The sequence below is a fragment of the Akebia trifoliata genome, chromosome 15 (genome assembly GCF_017979445.1).
Source record: "Akebia trifoliata isolate Shusen 1 chromosome 15, ASM1797944v1, whole genome shotgun sequence".
NCBI classification, from domain to species: domain Eukaryota; kingdom Viridiplantae; phylum Streptophyta; class Magnoliopsida; order Ranunculales; family Lardizabalaceae; genus Akebia; species Akebia trifoliata.
Window position 1 is genome coordinate 27,710,944 of NC_141389.1, and position 19,365 is coordinate 27,730,308.

General features: G+C 34.8%; 2 protein-coding genes across 2 annotated transcripts; one reads left to right on the forward strand and one right to left on the reverse strand.

Moving 5' to 3' along the window:
* Positions 1-1,718: 1,718 nt before the first annotated feature.
* EIF2 (eukaryotic translation initiation factor 2) lies at positions 1,719-7,793 on the reverse strand. The gene is made up of 6 exons (XM_086426308.1): positions 7,419-7,793; positions 6,098-6,177; positions 4,250-4,479; positions 2,734-2,855; positions 2,537-2,650; positions 1,719-2,080 (listed from the first exon to the last, which is right to left on the reverse strand). The coding sequence occupies exons 1-6, from the start codon at positions 7,638-7,640 to the stop codon at positions 1,991-1,993; spliced, it is 858 nt and encodes a 285-aa protein (XP_086282434.1). The 5' UTR covers positions 7,641-7,793; the 3' UTR covers positions 1,719-1,990.
* Positions 7,794-14,553: 6,760 nt separating this feature from the next.
* On the forward strand, positions 14,554-17,938 carry LOC147384992 (small ribosomal subunit protein uS11z-like). The gene is made up of 6 exons (XM_086426523.1): positions 14,554-14,715; positions 15,798-15,917; positions 15,992-16,037; positions 16,560-16,645; positions 16,994-17,123; positions 17,640-17,938. Exons 1-6 carry the CDS (start codon positions 14,713-14,715, stop codon positions 17,705-17,707), a joined length of 453 nt encoding a protein of 150 aa, XP_086282649.1. The 5' UTR covers positions 14,554-14,712; the 3' UTR covers positions 17,708-17,938.
* Positions 17,939-19,365: the final 1,427 nt, after the last annotated feature.

The following is a 19,365-nucleotide window of genomic DNA, read 5'->3' on the forward strand; positions in this document are numbered from 1 at the left end:
GACCTATGATTGCAATTTCAATTATTACAAAATCTCCTTGACTATATAAATTAGGCTAGCATGACCATGATTTTTCTCCAATGAGACCGAGACAACTCGTACGAGTCATCTCGATAGCATCCACCAACAAGACGGTTTGACAAGTCATCTCATACCTAATGTGTTCTTAAAAATCACTCTATCGTCTCATTGTTGAACAAGACAATTCAAATAAATCGAACAACTCGTTCAAGACAACTTGATCTCGTTCATTGACATCTTTTTAAGACTTGGAATTGAGCTCAGGAACCAGCCGCAGCCAACTGGGGCTTGTCTGATTCTGAGCCAAGCATATAATCGAAGGCGGCCTCCCCTGAAGGGGAGTGGGAAGGTAATAAATCTCTCAAAGCGCCGACTTGTCGTATGTCATTGCGCATACCGTGGGCCTGCGTCAAAGGTGTCACGTGGTAACTTCTTCCAAATCCCGGGTCTGACCTTTATTCCTCCCCCCTGGACATGTGGGCCATTGTGGAATCATGGCTGCCTTGGCAATCTCATTCATTGACATTGAGAGACATCAAAAAAGAATTTTAAAACCACAAGCATGACTAAGTTAGAATGATTTCAAATCTTATTAGGGAACATTCAACCGCCTTGGATTTCCAAATTACCAATCCAACACCAGACTTCTAGACTTAATGAAAAAACTCATACTCAAAAGAAAAAAATTGTGCTTGGCCGAAAGTGTTATTAATAAGCTACCAAACCCTAAATATAAAATTAAAATTCAACAGTGAAAATTATTATTATTTTTTAAATTCTTAAAATTTTATTTTTTATATCATAAATATATTAGAAATACAATTTATTGTTAATTTCTAATTTATTTTAAATTCATTTTTATTATTTAAATTATGAGTAAAAATACTTAAAAGTGTTCAATTTAAATTCTAATAAGATTAAAAAGTTAATATTATATTATAAATATACTAAAAAATGATAAAATTATCTATATAAGAAATTCTAAAAATAAAATTCAATAAATTCTAAATAATCAATCAATTCAATTATCTTTTTTCTTAATTATTTTTCAACTTTATACTTTTTTTTTTCTTTCAAACTATTATTATTTATTTATCAATTAAATCTATTGATTCAAATTGTTTTCGAATATTTCATTGAACATAATTTATCGAATCTATTAATTCACACATTTCCGCTACGTCAAACTTCCACAAAATGTACTCTTCGTATTTACCCATAAAAGTTTAAGCCAAAGCAAGACTGAATTAAGAGGACCCTGAAGGGCGAGATTTGGTCCAAGTCCAAGCCCAATCAAACCTGGATGGGTAAGGGGTTTCATTCCCGAAACCTCTTTCCAAATTAAATCAACAAGAAACTTAACACTTTGAATTGACTTGAGTGTTGGGTAGACACGATCCCAAGCAATGGGGTCTGAAATAAGGAACCATAGCATACATGTATGGAATATAATCCATGTAGAGAGTATTGAAATAATAACATCTAGCATAAAGTTCCGATTAAAATAATTTGTAATGGGAAGACCAGTAACAAATTCAATTAAGAGAGCAAGTATTTTGAACCAGTCAAAATATTAAAGATTCCCGAAAATGCCCTGTTGGGCAAGTATAGTAAAACAAGCCAACAAAACTAATTAGATAAAAAATAAAAAAAAAAACAAATGTTGTCAGCACATCTCATAATCCTGCAGATTCGAATTGGTAAAATTTTAAGCTAAATAACATGAAATAACAAATAATATCTTACAACTAAAAGTCAAACAAAACTTTTAATCTTCTAAACTTGTTTTGCAGAAGGTTTACTGATAGTTTGAAATTAAACGACCACAAAGAAATATTTGTTGGGACTAAACATTCAACTACCCAAATAACATGCAAAATTTTACAAGTTTTGATTAGAGATCACCACTCAACTCAAACCACCAATAATTTACCTGCTTTTCGCCACCCGGAGAGAGTCACATACCAAGTTACAGGATCTGAGCTGCTGTGTTCAACTTTTCTGCTAAACTGAGTTGCGTCCTTGTGAGGCTCGACAAATATAGTAGTAGTAAATGGTCCTGAAGTAAACAAAAATATAAAAATAAATTAGCAGGATCAAAATCAAATAAATTAGCAGGATCAATAACCAAAGGATTGCTTCTAGCCCCAAAGTTATACTGTTTGTCTGTTTTTTTTTTTCCTTTTAATATAAATAAATTCTCTCCCTCTGAAAGATTTCTATTTTTGGGTTTTGGATCTCTCTCTCTCTCTCTGAAAGATTTCTATTTCTGGGTTTGTGATTTTATACTAGCCTAAGCATAATTGTAAACAACTACTGAAATTGTTTGAACTGAGTGTTGTAAGGTTGAGATTATAATTTGACCCAAACCTTTGTAACGTTTGTAGTGTGTGTTTAAATCTTTAATTGGGGTGGTGATAAGTAATTTAAGAAATTAGAGTGTAAAAAGTAAAAGCTGGGGTGCCAATAGCAATTCTCATAATAAAATAAAAAAGAACACCTTCATTTATCCTACCTGAAGGGTGTCATTTATGAGCTTATCAAAAGCGGGAGGTGATATCTTTGGAATTGAAGCTACAGTTTCGGAAATAAATCTCCCAATGTTGTTGTCCGGAGCAACACGCCCTTCCTGAGTAAGAAATTACTTATCGAAATTGCACAAAGTGTATAAAATGAACTTGAGAGATGGCAAAGTAAGGTAAGGGCTCTCACCACAACACCGTCGACATACTTGTAGACATCGTCGATCAAAGCAAGGAGTCTCTCCATTGAGGCTTCCATTCCTTCCAAATCATTAGGGATTTTGTCTACCATTGTTGTCTTTAAAATATCAACTGCCATAGTGAAAACTTGTTAGTCGAGAAAGCTGATTTTTCAATGTTTACTGTAGATGGGTTGAAGCTTACAGTAAATTACATGGTAATGGAAACATTGGACAAAGCAGAGACCCGACATAGGTATCTATACTAAAATATGAAACAAAAGTGACATAATCATTGGCAAGTCTTGAAGCACAAAGTTTTTCTCCCAAATAATGCCATGATTAGTTTAGCTGACCACAAATCTTTGGTATAAGGCTTTGATGATGATCAATATTAATAATTTATATATAATACTAGAGTTCACCCATGCCTACCATGGCTCGGGCATCCTCTCTAGGGTTAAGGGGGTAAAAGCTAAAAAAAATAAAGTTGTTCTAGGTGGTGGCAATTTTAACATGATCAAAACAATAAAGTAAGTTAAAGGGGAGTAAAAGAGGAAATTTAATAAAGCTATAGGAGGTAAAGTGTAAAAGAAATAAAATAGGTTCACAAAACTATAGCTTAATGGGATAAGGACATGAGGAAAAGTAATAACGTGATTAAATTTGACCCCACACAAAGGTTTGTGTCTCACAACTGTTCCAAGTCAGTTGTGTTTTATTATATAAATATTAGTTACTTAAAATTTCAAATACGTGAGGCTTATGCTTCAAGGTATCAGCCAGCTGAACGCCTCGCCTCTTGCATCAATGTTTGAGACATTGATTCATATAAACAAAATCTCAACTTGATAAGGGATACAGTTTATGGCATGGCAGAACAAATGAACACAATTACGTAGGAAATCCCCTAATTAGGATTTAAAAAGCAAACCAATTGGAATGATCTTATCTTAGATCCAACTATAATGCACTGAATTTAGATTTCAGCCTGAAACCTGTTTCAATCATGATCTGAATCCATGATGAACGTTTTAATATTCAGATCAACACGAATAGGAGATGACAGTTATATGTCAAGCCAGTCACAATTTTTAGGTGACTAGAATATGGATGTACAGGTCCCCCTTAAAGATGTTTCGTCTGGAAATTCCCCAACGAAAGGCACCTTTTTTTTAGAGATTTTATTGCCATGCCAACTTTTGCTAACGCCACCTCAATTCATGCATAAATCACCAAAGAATTAGCAAACATCTTGGGGTAGAGTTAGCAAAAGTTGGTGCGGCAATAGAAGCTCTCTTTTTTGTAGGTACCTATTAAAGACACTTGACTATTTATCAGTGACTAAGTTACAGAGTCATCCATATGGTGCCCTAGTTCCCTCAACGTTAATCGGTCAACTCAACCGAACAGAAAAAAAAAAAAAAAACCTCATTCAGTCTGTTATAGATGCACAACACTGATGAGTGAAAGCCATAAAATTGTAAGCATGTGAATTGGGTTTGAAGGTAAACGGAAAATACATACACCCAACTCGCTCTGCTTCAACCATCCGCAGATCCAAAGGAATTTCCTGAAATTGGGCAGCAAGATCTCGAGATCCAAGAGATAAGTTGACAGCAACAAAAGCTTTGATGCTAGCTTCGCCATTTTTGAATCCTGTATCGACAGTTAAATGAACAGGATTTTGTACTTCTCTCGCATAGAATTCGTGGATCAATGCACTTCCCCCTGAGACCCCAAAACCTGTTGAATACCTGGTAACGTTTGCAGTGTCTTAGCATCACATCACACTCGGTAATCTGTGAAGTTTCTAAAAAATTGTCTACCGTCAACCTTGTTCTTAAGAGAGATTCTATTGCCACACCAACTTTTGCTAACGCTGTCACAATTCATATGTAAATCACCAAAGAATTAGCACACATCTTGGAGAGGCATTAGCAAAAGTTGGTGTGGCAATAGAAGCTCTCTTTTCTTAATTATAGAAAATACCATAGTAGGTGAAAAGAAAGGGAGAAAGGTTTAGGACCTTAGGTTAGAGAGTTTTTCATGCAAAATAAACTCTACATGCACCACTATCAACAGTGGATTAAATAATAGAGTTTGTCTCTACAAGGAAAAGAGAAGACAGCATTCCATTCCTTGGCGATTAGAGACAATTTATGGTATTAGAGAGTTCTATGGAGCACATTCCAACCCATCGGCTGATGAAAAAGTAGTGCTTTTATTACCATTAAACAAACAATCATATTAATAAACCATTGAGTTGACGAACTGACAAATTTTTAAACAGACAAATCATTCATCGTGCCCATGAGAGAAATGTTTGGTGTCTCTTGTTTTGGTTCCTTCAGTGTGTCTTGGATTCTTACTTCTACTTTTTCCAACCTCATTTGCGCTTTGTTGGGTCTTTGGAGAATTGAAATATGAAGGCTCTAAAGGTAAAGAAAATAAACTCCATTTTTTTGTCATTTTGGACATCAAAGCTTACATTTATCTTTGGGCCAAGTCCTTTAAGGATTGTAAGGTTTTGTTCTTCGAAGATCTTGCCTTCAAGTGGGAGCCTAGTGTGAATGAAACGGAAGCTTAAGCACTTTTTAGCTTCTTACCTCTTTTTCTATCTTCCTTCAGAAAGGTTTTCACAACCTCCTGATGTACATTCTCTCTTTTTTGCTTTATCAATCCGAAAAAAAATATTTGCTTTCCACGAGGCTCGAGGAAAAGTTTAAAAACGCCAGTTTCATATATAGAATCATAATTCTTTACACAAATATTTTGCTAACAACAAATTTCAACCGAAAGCCATCAAATTTCATGAAGATGCCACCTTGGTGAAATGGTAAAATCTGTGTGTGGTAATACCACATACCTCTTTCACAGTTAAACCTACAAAAAAAGGGTATGAAGGAGTAAAAGATGTGTAGTTGTACAAATAACAAAAGATGTTGCTCTGATGGAGTAATAAGATTTGTATAAGGTTTCGATTATGATTTAATAGTATAGATATTTTACTCTTTATTTTACTCTCCACGGGTAGGTTATTTAATTTGTAATTCTTTCATTTAACTACTAACAATCTAGGATAGTAGGGCAAGAAAGATAGTCATGAAGAAAATGAGCCACTATATTCTATTAATCAATTCTTCTATAACTTCATCATTCCTAATCAAAAGGATAAAAGCATTGTGATTTTACGTAGTTTCAAACAACAATAAGCTGTCATTTTTAGATGACACCGGTTCATAATAAAAACAACAACAAGAAGATGGTGACACAAGTTCAACAAAATCTCTAAAATGTGAGTGGCTTTCAAGGAAAGTAATAAATAATAACAAACCATAACTGGAATAGGATAACTAATAATGGGAGAATTACCATCCGACGATGATTTCCTTCGGGTTCACCTTTTGGTGAGACAATAGCATGTTATGATGGTAATCGATATCCAATGCAACCTGTAATCATGTTGAAGAAAATGGCAAAGAGTAGGATTATCAGCATCATTAACGTCATGTCCAAAAACTATTGGCACAAAGGTAACATAAACTGATTAAATGTTATCTTGTTCATTAATATAAAAGTTTCTACCATTAACATCAGTGCATGCACACCCAAAAAAAATAAAACATAATCTAAAAAATAATAATTGAATGGATATCAAAAAAGAAGCATCATCGCCACCTATGTATCGTTCCAATTATTTGGTGTTGTTGAAATAATCCAAAATCACCATTCAATCCTATCATCAATGATCCCTCTCTCCCCTGCCTACAAAATCAAATGATTTGTATCCTCCCGTATCTGGGCTTTGCCCAGTCAATAGACCATGGTCTTGTCCAAGAACTAGTCCAGGGGCACATGCAACGCCCCCACATCACATGCATCAGGTAAGTGAGGGTGCGCCCTCACAGGTGGCCCCTAAGGAATTAATGCTCACACTAGGTATCGAACTCATGAAGTACGGGCATGAACCGCTTATCGGTCCAAAATTGCATATCATGCAACTACATCAAGTAAAACTAATAGTTTTGTTGTCCAGTATAATATTCAATGTAGTTTGATTGGTAGATGTCGATCACATAGCTTTGGGAATGCAGTTCTCTTTCAGCGATCCAACATTAACTCTAATGTAACATCATCACCAAGCCATCCATCTTTACGAATAATAGAACCCCGGATACATAATATCATCTACTACCCCCTCCATCAATCATAAATTTGTCTCCAAAAGATCGATAGCCCTAAATCTCATATCTTTTCGATATTTACGAGCGACCACCGCAACCAAATTCTCAATAAAATCAAATCTAGTGTCCATAAAACTAACTTTTACACAGAACACTCTCACAGAAATCCAAAAACTACGGAGAAAATAACCCTAAGACATAAGACAAAACCAAAAATTTAGAATGAAAGAACCAAACCTGATTCCCTCTAGAAAATTAGCACTAATATCATCTACTCCCCCCTCCATCGTTCATGGATCTATAAGAGCCCTAAATCTCAAATCTTTTTGATAGTTACACCCCACCGCAACCAAATGACCAACAAAATCAAAGTTATTGTCCGTAAAAAATAAAAAAAATTCACAGATTTCTCTTACATACATTCGAAAACAAATTAAAAATTAAATCTAAGAAATAAAAGAAATTGAAAAATAAAAAATAAAAAAAAATAAGCAATGAGAGGACCAGACCTGATCAGAAGACTCGTTGTGAGGAACCGCATACGAATTCCGAATATCAACGGTTCCATCAGAAGAGATCGAACCAAGAAGAGTACCTATCACTCTCTCTGCTTGATCTGGTCGCCTAACGTAGCAATCACAGATGTTGAAGATCACAACTGGATGAACCTTCGCAGACAAACCCATCGAAGATGGGAAAAACTGCAACACTGTTTGCTCACTCTCCACCATTTTTTTGGAAGTTTTAGGTTTCGAAACGGATTGAAGAGGAAGTATTAGGGTTTGGAAGGTGGGAAAAAAGAACGAAGAAGGCGAGTTTTAGGGTTTGCAGTTTTAGGATGAGGAGGAAGGCAGTGAGTAGGGTTTGGAAGATAGGGGAAAGAATGAGGAGGACCATTTTGTAATTGTACGTCGTATTTTAAAACTCGGTTTGTCGTCTCTCGTCTCGTTCGTGGACGAGAAAGAGTTGTCTCGAACGAATCAACTCGTCTCGTATTACATAAATCATCTGACTCAGTTTCCGTTTATTTATTCATACATATTTATATAAAAACAATTATAATTTTTTTTTACTAAATAAGTTAGATTATACGATGTTTGGTTATAAAATTATATTTTATTTTGATAAACCATCTAACTCACTTTTCCAATTATATATTCATACATATTTATAGATAAATAATTATAAATTTTTTATAAAATAAGTTAGATTAAAAGTTGTTTTGTTATAAAATTATATTTTATTAAATAATAAAATATAATTATTTAAAGTAAAATATACAAAATTATAGTTGATTCATTGAGTCATCTCTTATCTTGTGGGATACGATACAATTGAGATGACAAGTCATGCCAATCAGTGTCGTTCATGGACGATAACGAGATGACTTGGATAAGTCATCTCGGTCTCCAAAGAGATTTGAAATCACTTAGAGTTTTACGAGTGGTGATTTTCTAACTCAATTTGACAGAATAACTCAAAAGCTCACTGATGTCGATGTGCAATTGTGTGTCCCAAAGGAAAAAAATCTACAATTCTTGTAAATCCCATGTCAGTGAGTTTTTGAGCTAGAATGTTGATTTTCTAACTAGAAAGTCTTCACTCGGTCAAAATACTTGACTGAAGTGACATGGACACCGAACCATATTGTGGACATGAGATTTTCGTTTCTAAATATCTCTCCTACTTTGAATTGTGGAGTTGTCACCATTCATTTTTGTAAAAAAATGTGAATGACCACCCGAAAATTAATTTTTGAAAAAATCATTTTTTGTTAGTGACTCTCGTGCTGATAAGGTCTATTGGTCCACCATAGATCTAGGTAAGGAGTCCATATTAAGGAGTAGGGAAAGTGTTAGGCACCCTACTCCTTCTACCATTGGTGGTAACCTCGGATTTTGTTGATTTGGAAATAAAAATGAAAAGTCAGAAAGATCCAATTTGTACCCTTAAGTACGAGGGATTTTGATTTTGATTTAAACCGTTGAGGGCTTCCTTATTGAGAAATGAGCCTTTTTATGGTTGGAAAAGAGGAGAAGTAGAATAGAAGAAGTTGGAGGGAAAGGAAGAGAGAAAGATTTTTCTTTATTTTTGTCTAAAAACATATCTTATTATTAACTTGACTTTCTTTGACCTTCAAAAGATAAATCTTCTTTAACTTGTCTTGGTTTATTTGTGTAATAGAGATTAGGGTTGAGTTAGTAAGTTGAGGGAATTAAAAGTGAGTTGAAAGTCGAGAGTGAGTAGAAGGTTGAGAAATAATTGAGAGAGTTGAGAGTGATGCTTAATAAAGATTTTCAAGCACATGGGTTGTGTTGAAGCACGTGGGTTTTTGCATGTGTTTAAACATTTTTTCATAGGAGTGGGTTGTGTTAAGAATGAGAGGGGTTTTATAGGATTTTAAGAGTTATTTTTAAGGGTAAAATATGATGAAAGTATGAAAAAAAGTAAAATGGTGTAAGGTTTATGAAAAGGGTGTATGTAAATTGAGGATGGTGGAAGGGTATTTGTGGAAGGGGGTATAAGTGGGTCATTTGTGACCCAAATGGGTTGAGTGTTAGGTAGGGTGAAATTAGTGATTTTTTGTTAGAAGAATGAGAATGTAAAATGGTGGTTTGTTGATTGAGTATTTGGTGAGTTAAATGAAATGAGTTTGGATAAAAATAATGGATTGTGTAAGGGATTAGTTCGTTAAGTTCTGAGAGGGTGAACGATGGGGTGACATATGTCCAAAAAGTATGAAGATGAAATGTTTAGATGAGTTGATTAAAGAAAAGGGGTGTGGGTATGACTTGTGAGAATGAGTTTGTAGAGAATAATGCAGTATGTTAGAGAAAGGTGTGAGTAGAGATGTGGGTAGATGATTTTTTAGATAAAGATAATGAAAGCAGGTAGTTGAATGATAGAGATGAGTTGAGGTGGCAACATGTGTCCCATTTTGATAATCTTGAGTGATTAGTTATGATCTCTGAGCTCGGATTGAGAGTTGAGCTTGAGTAGTATGTTAAATAGGTATTGTAGACACCTCAATTTGAACGGGCCACTTCTCGAAAGAGCCCAAAAATATCGATTTTCCAAATAAATGGGCCAACGGGCCTTAAGGGCCCAACTCATTGAAAATGGACATTTTTACCAAACCGAGGCCCCTAAGACCTCTCAATGGTTTAGGAGGCCACCAAAAGGACTCGGCCTACCTTACGACTTCCCAACATTCACCGCTCCGCTTCCAAAATAAAAAACGTCAAATTTTCGATAAATTTCACTAACGGGCCTAAAAAGCCCGATTCGCCAACACGTGGCATTTTTGATCAAATTAATGATTGCAAAAATCTAAAAAAATTAAAAATTAAAAAGGTGAGACTTGAGATCCTACCCCTCCTCTACTATCACCGCTCCGCCTCAGTATTCGTAAAAATCATTTCTAAAACCCAAGCCCAACACTACAAAGCCCACAAATCATTAACCATATCCAATTCATTATCCAACCCACAACCCTAACCCATAAACCACAACCCACATCAACCAATCACTCTTTTATCATCAAAAGATGACACATGTCATCACCCCATCTCACCTCCCTCACCCAACTACCTATCCCATTATTTGCTTTAAATCCCATCTACCCACACAATCAACCCATCACCTTTTCTCTCAAATCAAAACATCTACCCACACCCCTAACCTATACCTCCCCTAATATACCCTCATCATCCCTACAAAACCTACATCTACAACCTAAACCTACACCATCCTCTCAAGTCAAACACTCAACCTCTCCCATCAACCTATCCCAACCCTTCATTTCCACCCACTTTGACACATGGCATCATCTCCTTCATCCTCCCAAAATATCATCAACCACCTCTTTAAATCCTTCATTCTCTTAACCAAACACCATTTAATCTCAACCACCATCTTAAACTTACCTCACCAAACACTCCACCCAAATGGGTTGGGTATGGATCCCAACCATTTGGGTCAAAAACTCACCCATTTAACCCCCTTACCTAAATACCCTCCAATCTCCTCTAAATTACACCCACTTCTCCCTCAAACTCATAACCATTCTACCCATTTTCTTCACTTCACCCCATTATATCCCTAAAATAACTCCTAAACATCTATAAATACCCTCCTCCTCTTCCCAAAAATGGCCCCCAACTTCTCATTACAACATTCTCCCCAACACTCTCTCTACTAACAACCATCATCAATTCTCACCAAGTTTACCAACTCTTTCACACAAATCCTCTACAAGTCTCACTAAAACAAAAGAAATCCCTACTCTCTCTAATCACTTCTTCCCATTCTCATACTCTCATATTATACTAAGGACTCAAGAAGACTCAAGCAAGAAGAAGAAAAGAAGAAACAAGATACAAGGTGGGTTTGAAGCACACCCCCTCTCTTTCTCTAACCTTCTACTCTTTCCCTCTTCTAACACCCCCTTCTTCTATTTTATTTTACCCCTTTTGATGATTGGGCCCCAAGGCTAAGGTTCATAAGGGTCATTTCCATTAATGAAATGACCTTATGATCAAGCCGAAAATGAATCCCTACTTAGGGAACATATGCACCCACGTGGCACATTTTTTTCACCTTATTTTAAAAATAAAAAATGATCGAGTTATTTGAGGTTACCGCCACGTGGCGGGGAGGAAAGGGTGCCTAACACCTTCCCTTTTCTTCAACCGAGCCGCTTACCCAAATCTCGAGGTTTGACTACCCCTTATCCATTGTGAGTCACTAAAATGCCAAAAATCTCATCTTTTGGAAAATGTACCCCGGGTGACCATTCACACCCACTTCCAACTTGAATGGTGGCGACTCCAAATCATTGTAGATGTAGTCATCATAATGACGAAATCACGCGTCTATAGCATGTTGAGTTTTAAGTTTAATGGACTTATGTGGTGGGTTAAATAGGCATATTAATGGGTTAAATTAAATTAGACTAAAGTTGGGTAAGATTGAGAAGTGATGATGGTGTAGATGAGAGATGAAGTAAGTCTTTGGCCTATGGGCCATGTAGGAAGGGCCTTAAGCCATTTATTAAAAGAAATATGATTTTTTTTAAGGTTTGCGCTTAAAGGCCCATTCCAATTTGTTATGGATTTTGGGGCACTTTGCATGAAGGGAACGTCCAAATTTGGGTGTTTACACATACATTTTCTCATGATATACAAAGATGTGCAGTTGTATATCCCAAGAAAATGTATAGTTCCAAGTCCATGCCATTTCAGTCGAGTATTGATCAAGTGAAGGCTTTATCGTTAGAAAATCATTATTCTTTGAGTTATTATGTGGGAGTTGAGTTAGAAAATCATTACACTTGTTTTTTATGTGAGGGATGCTATTGTCACCTAAGCTTCAACTTTTTTTTTTATAAGTATAAAATATATTAAAGAAGAGGAACAAAATATACAAGAAAAAAAGGTTGGGGTAACCCTTCAAAGAAAAGTAAAAACGAACGAAAAAATTTCAAAACATTAATGATTACACAAGGAATTCCATCTAAAAACAAAGTCATCGAAAGTAGTCCATAAAAACTCTATGTTCATATTTGATCAAAAGTATACAAAAGCCCAAGATCTCCAAGAAAACGCCATGAGAACATATCGCCTTACTTTTGAACCCCTTATTATCTCTCTCATTCCACAACCCCCAAGGGAAGCATAACCCAGAGGTAGCCCCAAGCAATGATTAAAACACGCACCTATCAAACGTTACAAAAGTTCGGTTCAAATTATTATCTCAACAAAACATTGTAACAGTCATTTAAACAATTTTAGTAGTTGTTTAAAAGTATGATTAAGCTCATATAAAATTAATCAAACAACTATAAAATTGGGGGTGAAGAGGAAAGATAATAATATAGGATAATATGGACCCACTCCACTGTAATTGAATCGATGTTTATCCACCACAAAACTGTACCATAGTGGGATCTATTATTGTGTTATATATATATATATATACATGGTTGGGATTCGTAGACTTATGAAAAGTGAACTCGTATTTTCATACGTAATCTTGACTGTGTATTTGTGAGATTCAACGATTGGGATAAAAGATGTATCTCAAAAATATATTACGAATCCCTAAGATAAATCTCAACCGTTGGATTTTTCAAATACAATGTCAAGATTATGTGTGAACATGAGTTCACTTTCATGAGTCTACAAATCCCAAAATATATATTTAGGGTTTAAAGGGGGTAAAAAAGAAAAAAAATAGTAACATTAGAAGGATATCATTGAAAAATGGAGAGGAGATAAGTGACAATAGAGTTGAAAGGGTGAGAGAGAAAATACAATAAAATTATAGGGGTATTATTAAAAAATGAGAAAGAAGAGAAGACAGACAATGAAATTGAAGGGAGTGAAGAAGAAAAATAATAAAGTTGATTATGTGGATCTCACTCCATTATATCCAGAGAGAACGTTTATCCTTTACAAAATTGTATGTGAGTATGGTCCACAATCGTATTATTATTATTATTAATTATAAATAATACAACAATAATTATCTTCTAATTGTTAATATTTATTTTTATTTCACGCATAAATAGCGAGATGTTTCATACTAAGTTTATGACAATTTCATTTAACATGAATTTTTTATGAGAGTCTCATTTGTAGTAGTGATTTACAATACATTTTTCTTGACAAAGTTTATTAATAAAAGTTATATGATGTTCATATTCAAGTCATATAAATTTTACTCCTGATTTCATAGTAAAGATGAGTTTTCAAATAAATATGATGTTAATTGAGACATTGGAGTAAACTAAAACATCTCAATAATTTTCAGAAGTAACTATACACAAATTACTAATATCAATTGTACCATTGGGATAAATCAAACCAAGAAGAGTGCATATGACTCTCAAGTACATATGACTCTCTCTTAAAGAGGATTATTGAGTTTATCCAATTAGGAGTTTCATGATTTAGAAACTAAGTCATTGTGTTAATCTCATAAAAAACTCCCAACCATAACCTATAGTAAAAAATGCTTATCGAAACACAATTGAAATCTAATCCAACCCATCAAATTGAATTTTTCACAAATGAAACAATACAACAATATATATTTCAAAATTTGAATTTCAATAATAAAGTTTTGTATCAGATTTCATGATTTTTAATCAGAAATAAACAAGAGAGACTAAAATTCATTAGAAATCACGTCGATTTTTTACTAATCCAACAAAAAAAAAACATAGTTGTAAATTAGGGTTAGAAGTTTTGGAATGGATTGATTTTTTGCGATGATGATTTTTATGGTAAAGAGATTGACCTCACCAAAATTCAACTCATTCCAAAAATTTTAACCCTAATTTTCAAGTTGAAGAATTGTGGATCGTCCGATTTTATAAATCACTTTTGATGGAGTTAGAAGTTTCAGAATGAGCTGATTTTTGGTGAGGATGATCTCCTCATCATATAAATTCTCTTCACAAAAAATCAGCTATTCTAAAACTTTTAACCCATACATTGAAAAAATGTTTGGCTGTCTTTAGGACCTTCGAATGCCACCATATATACATACGATCCAGAGATGTGAGTGTACCGACTTATACCATGGGTGTAAGTAGTTCGATAGCAACTCAGAGTTTACGTCGAAAAGAAACCCTAGAGTCCTTGCTCAAAAGAGATAAGGGCATTTCAGTCATTTAACTTTCTCTACTAAAAGGAGAGAGACTCAATCCTCCTCGTGCTCCTCGTGTTTTCGAAAGTTGAGAACGAAGAGATCTGTTCAGAAACCCTAGCTTTCGAATCCATCTTATCAAGGGAAGCCATGGTAAGAGAATCTCATCTACTTTTCTTTCTTTCTGTAAATTATCTTAGTTCTTCGTTATCTATGATTTTTTTGTTCAATCTGTACTTCAGTAAAAAATAAAATCCTCTCTTCGTATCTGATTACATGAAAATTATCGTTTTTTAGATGTATTTTTATAGTTTTGATGGATGTTTTTTCATCGTTTACAAGCTTATATAGAGATCTTTCAATCTTTGGTAAGTTAACACTCTGTTTGGATTGAGAGAAATAGAGAGAAGAGAGAAAGGAATCAGTTTTTTCTCCATTTGTGTTGTTTGTGAAGTACAGTGAGGAGAGAAAGAGAAAGTAAATGGAGAGAAAATTGTTCAATTTTTTTCTCCCCCAAATCGGAGAGATTTGGTCCGATTTGTGAGAGAAAGTGAGATAATAGAACAAATTACAAAGTTAATGGAGAGAAATAGAGAAAAAGTAGGAGAGAAAATTCTTCAATTTTTTTCTCCCCCAAATCAGAGAGATTTGGAGAGAAAGTGAGAAAATAGAACAAATTACTTCCTATTCTATTATTTCCTCTCTGATCTATCCAAAAAGGGTGGAGAGAGTTGCTTTCTCTTCTCTTCTATCTGTTTCTCTCAATCCAAACCGTCTGTATATTTTATTCTGTCTCGGCTGCTGTGCTTCTGTTCTCTTGCAGTTGGCTCAGATCAGTCCATTTTATCACACTTTTGTGTACTTAAGTAGTGTTTTCAATTAAAAGGAACAAAAATGATCATGAAATTTGGAATAGTAAGTCATTAATTTATCTATAAAAAAGTCATTAGTCCATTTCCTAACTCCTTAAAAGCATAGTGATCAGGGGTTCAGTATACAAGCCTTGAATTGAGAATTGAACCAAATTGATCATCATTTTCTTAACCTAGACTCAAATTGCAACTTGTTCTTGGTTTGAACCAGACCAAGTTGCACCCCCATATATGTATATATTTACCAGCTTTTATGCTGCATAAATTTCTTTATTTGTAAAAGCTAACATTTGTTATCTTGCAAAATAACTTGCTCTGAAACTGATGTGATTTTTATTTATGTTTGTCTAATGGGTTCTACAGTCAAGGAGGAAGGTTAGGGAACCAAAGGAGGAGAATGTGACACTTGGACCAACTGTACGAGAAGGGGAACATGTTTTTGGCGTGGCCCACATATTCGCATCATTCAATGATACATTCATCGTAAGTAGTAGTTTATGCTTCCTAATGCATCATCCTTATAGTCCAATAACAAATGAGTCTTGTTTGGACTGCAGCATGTGACTGATTTGTCCGGAAGAGAAACCTTAGTTCGCATTACTGGTATGTGTTACCTTGATTTCATTTGTGTTGATTAAGTGGTATTTTTTCATACTCGTTAGTATGAATAACTATGTTGCATGGACTTTTCTAAAATTGTGAAGTAGTTAATTTGGGCAGTTTTCAGATTTCGACACCCCATAGGCTCTAATGCAAAACTATTTATTGTTTTCTTCCTTAAAAATGTGGTGCCTATTACACCCTCATCTCCATGTCCCTCTACATTCACAGGGCATTGAATTTAGAACTTGTACACGCAAGTTTATTGTAACATATTAATTAGCATTTATCATAGATTATGTGTTATGACCTTTCAAATTGGAAATGTATTTAGTAGAAAACATAGTATAAATTTCAACACATCTCAAGGTTTCCCAAATTTTGACATCTCGTACACATCTCAGATTTTTGACACTTCTACCTGTCACCGTTTGTATATACTCTGGAATTTAAAAACTGTTGTTGTAAAAGTTCTACTTAAAAAAAAATATTTTCCCATGTTTTTTTTTTCCTTCATAAATACAGGTGGAATGAAGGTTAAAGCTGATAGAGATGAATCATCACCATATGCAGCCATGCTTGCAGCACAAGATGTTGCAGTACGATGCAAGGTGCATAGCTTGTTCTCCTCTTATTTTTTTCACCTATCGTTGCAAGGATCAAATGATCCTTAAAAGACAACCATTCTTAATTGGAACTCCGTTGGGTTGAATAGGGTTGGTATGGTCCTGGTACAGTGGTACCGTGGTTCATTTAAAAGGTCATGAGTTGATCAATTTGGATGTTTTGATGAGCCCAGTTGAGTTAAATTTAGAAAAACAAAAGCCTCCTTTTTTGGTTGATTTTCAGAACATTTAAGTTTCATTTGTGTTTTATAATTAAATCCAAAAAATTGGTCTGTTGTTTTGTTATCTTGGTCTCACACTCACACAACACAATTCTTTTTCAATTCTATGTAGGAGCTCGGAATAACTGCTCTGCATATTAAGCTTCGTGCAACTGGAGGGAACAAGACGAAGACTCCTGGTCCAGGTGCCCAATCTGCACTTAGAGCCCTTGCTCGATCTGGAATGAGAATTGGTCGCATTGGTAAAGCTCTTGTACCCCTCAAACATTTACCAAGTTTTTGTATTGTATGCTATAGTCACTAACCAATACAAAATGATCAACTCAAAAGGGTTGCCCCGTGTCATTAATTTTTGGTTACTCCTGATTAAAAAAAAATTGGCAATATCAAGAAATCTTCATTAATTTTTTCATTAAACAATGAATTGAAGCACAAACAACCATAAAGGCCATAGAAATGAGCCATAGGCCTACAAAAAATGAGCTCAACACCGTGTGATTGATAACCAAGTTTGTCTGCATGAAGAACTAGTTTGATAATTGCCTCTACCCTGGCAGAGTGGATCATAAATAAAGTAGGCTAAATATGGCAATGTGTTAGGAGTTGCTTATGGAGTGCTGATTCTCGTTTTTAAACAACATAGTGGCTCTATCGAGCCAAGAAGTTTATATATATATATATATGTGTGTGTGTGTGTGTGTGTGTGTGTGTAATCATGATGATCTCTAATTTCTTTTATTATGTTGTTTATGTTTCAGAGGATGTGACCCCCATTCCTACAGACAGCACTCGTAGAAAGGGTGGTAGAAGAGGAAGGAGATTGTAAGTTCATTCCATGGCGCATTGGTGGTGGTGGTATTCGTCATTTTCATCCGAGACTTTGTTATTTAGTTGTTTGGAAAGACATCCATGGTTTTGTTGGTTCCTTTTGTTCAAGTTATTGGCTGACAATTATTTTGAGCACTCAAAAAACTGATGGTGGGTTTTTTAAAGTTTTATCAAGCAGACGTGACAACAATATTTTCCCTAGTTTAGTTAAAATGGCAATGTTGGTGAATATGTGTTTGTCCCTTTTTTTTTTTTTTTTCTATTTTCTCTTTCCCTCTTTCCTCTCTCCCATTTATCAGAGTATTTAGTGCCTAATTCTTCTTGTGATTGCTTTCTTTGTCTTGGGTTATTAACCAATTCACGGTACGGTTTGTACTGGGTTCATAAAATTAAGTGAACCATGGACCCACCAACCAGTGAACCAAAGCATGAAATTTGGTGAATCAAATGTTTTTTAATTGATTTTTGTTTTTCATTGGTCATATGTAAAGTTTAGATTATTTTATTAATTTATTTCTATTTAACTTGCGGTTGTGACCTGTGACCGAACTTGCCCACACTAGAGCATGGTTTTTAAACTTGGCATCATGTCTCGTCTCGTTCAGTTCCGATATCGAGTCATCTTGAACGAGTTTTCCGATACGTTTGAGATGTCTCGTGAGACAAATTGAAAAATTGAATGTGACTCGTAAATCTCGATCAAAAAATGATTTTGTGAGTTGGTCTCGTTCAGTTTAGAATATCGAGTTAACTTGGGCGATACGTCTTGGTCTTGAATGAGTTTAAAAATCATGCACTAGGGTGTGGCCAAGAGTTTTCAAATTCTATGGGTTAATATGCCATTGCAACAGATTTTAGTCAAAATTTCTTTTTTCACTCTTAGAGTGGAGCACTTGCCCACATAAGAGTTTTCAAATATTTTAGGGGCGGATAAAGAAATTTGCCCCCACAATTTTTCTTCCCACCATTAGTTGCCCTAACAACTACTTTAATTGTCCCCACCCACAATTTTTTTTCTACTCTTGATTGCCCTCACATAAGCAAAATCCTGGCTCCGCCTCTGTTCTCAACCTACCCCATCAAACTGGGTTCATTTTAGATTGATGAACCACAAACTCCAAACCTGACTTTGAAAGGTAGGTTCCAAAAAAGATTGATCATAGATTACGATAACGGATTAGAAGAAATATTCAAATTGAAGCTCATAAGAAACTGAAAACACAATGTCGATGGAGATGATAAAAGAAGATATGAGTTCGCACTCTTACAATCAGAATTTTTGTTTGGATATTGGAATGAAGGAGGATTCTTCTGGGGAAAATCTGAACCTTTTCATATTCTTGGTTTTTAAATGAATTACAGATTCTAGATGCTTAGAATCATTTCTCTCAAAATCTATAATGGAAATCAAGACATTTTTCTCAAATCTAACATGTAAATTGAAACAACCATTTGATGCTCAATTTTCTTACTGTTTTTCACACATGGTGGGAAGATGTTTCAAGACTCCAAAATGAAGCTCATAAGAGTTAAATCCATTTAGGAGCCATGGATGCTTTTTGACTTGTTTCTCAATGAAAAGTTGGGTGTTTTACCAGAATGGTCCATTATTTTGGTACAATTTTACTCAACGAGATGTTTTAGGATTATCTTTGT

Coding starts and splice junctions, on each gene's coding strand:
- EIF2 (XM_086426308.1), bottom strand. CDS start 7,640: ATGGTGGAGAGTGAGCAAACAGTGTTGCAGTTTTTCCCATCTTCGATG. Junction 4,480..6,097: donor AAGGAAATCATCGTCGGATG/GTAATTCTCCCA, acceptor AAACGTTACCAG/GTATTCAACAGGTTTTGGGG. Junction 2,856..4,249: donor TGAAGCAGAGCGAGTTGGGT/GTATGTATTTTC, acceptor TCACTATGGCAG/TTGATATTTTAAAGACAACA.
- LOC147384992 (XM_086426523.1), top strand. Junction 15,918..15,991: donor CATTCAATGATACATTCATC/GTAAGTAGTAGT, acceptor TTTGGACTGCAG/CATGTGACTGATTTGTCCGG. Junction 16,646..16,993: donor ATGTTGCAGTACGATGCAAG/GTGCATAGCTTG, acceptor AATTCTATGTAG/GAGCTCGGAATAACTGCTCT.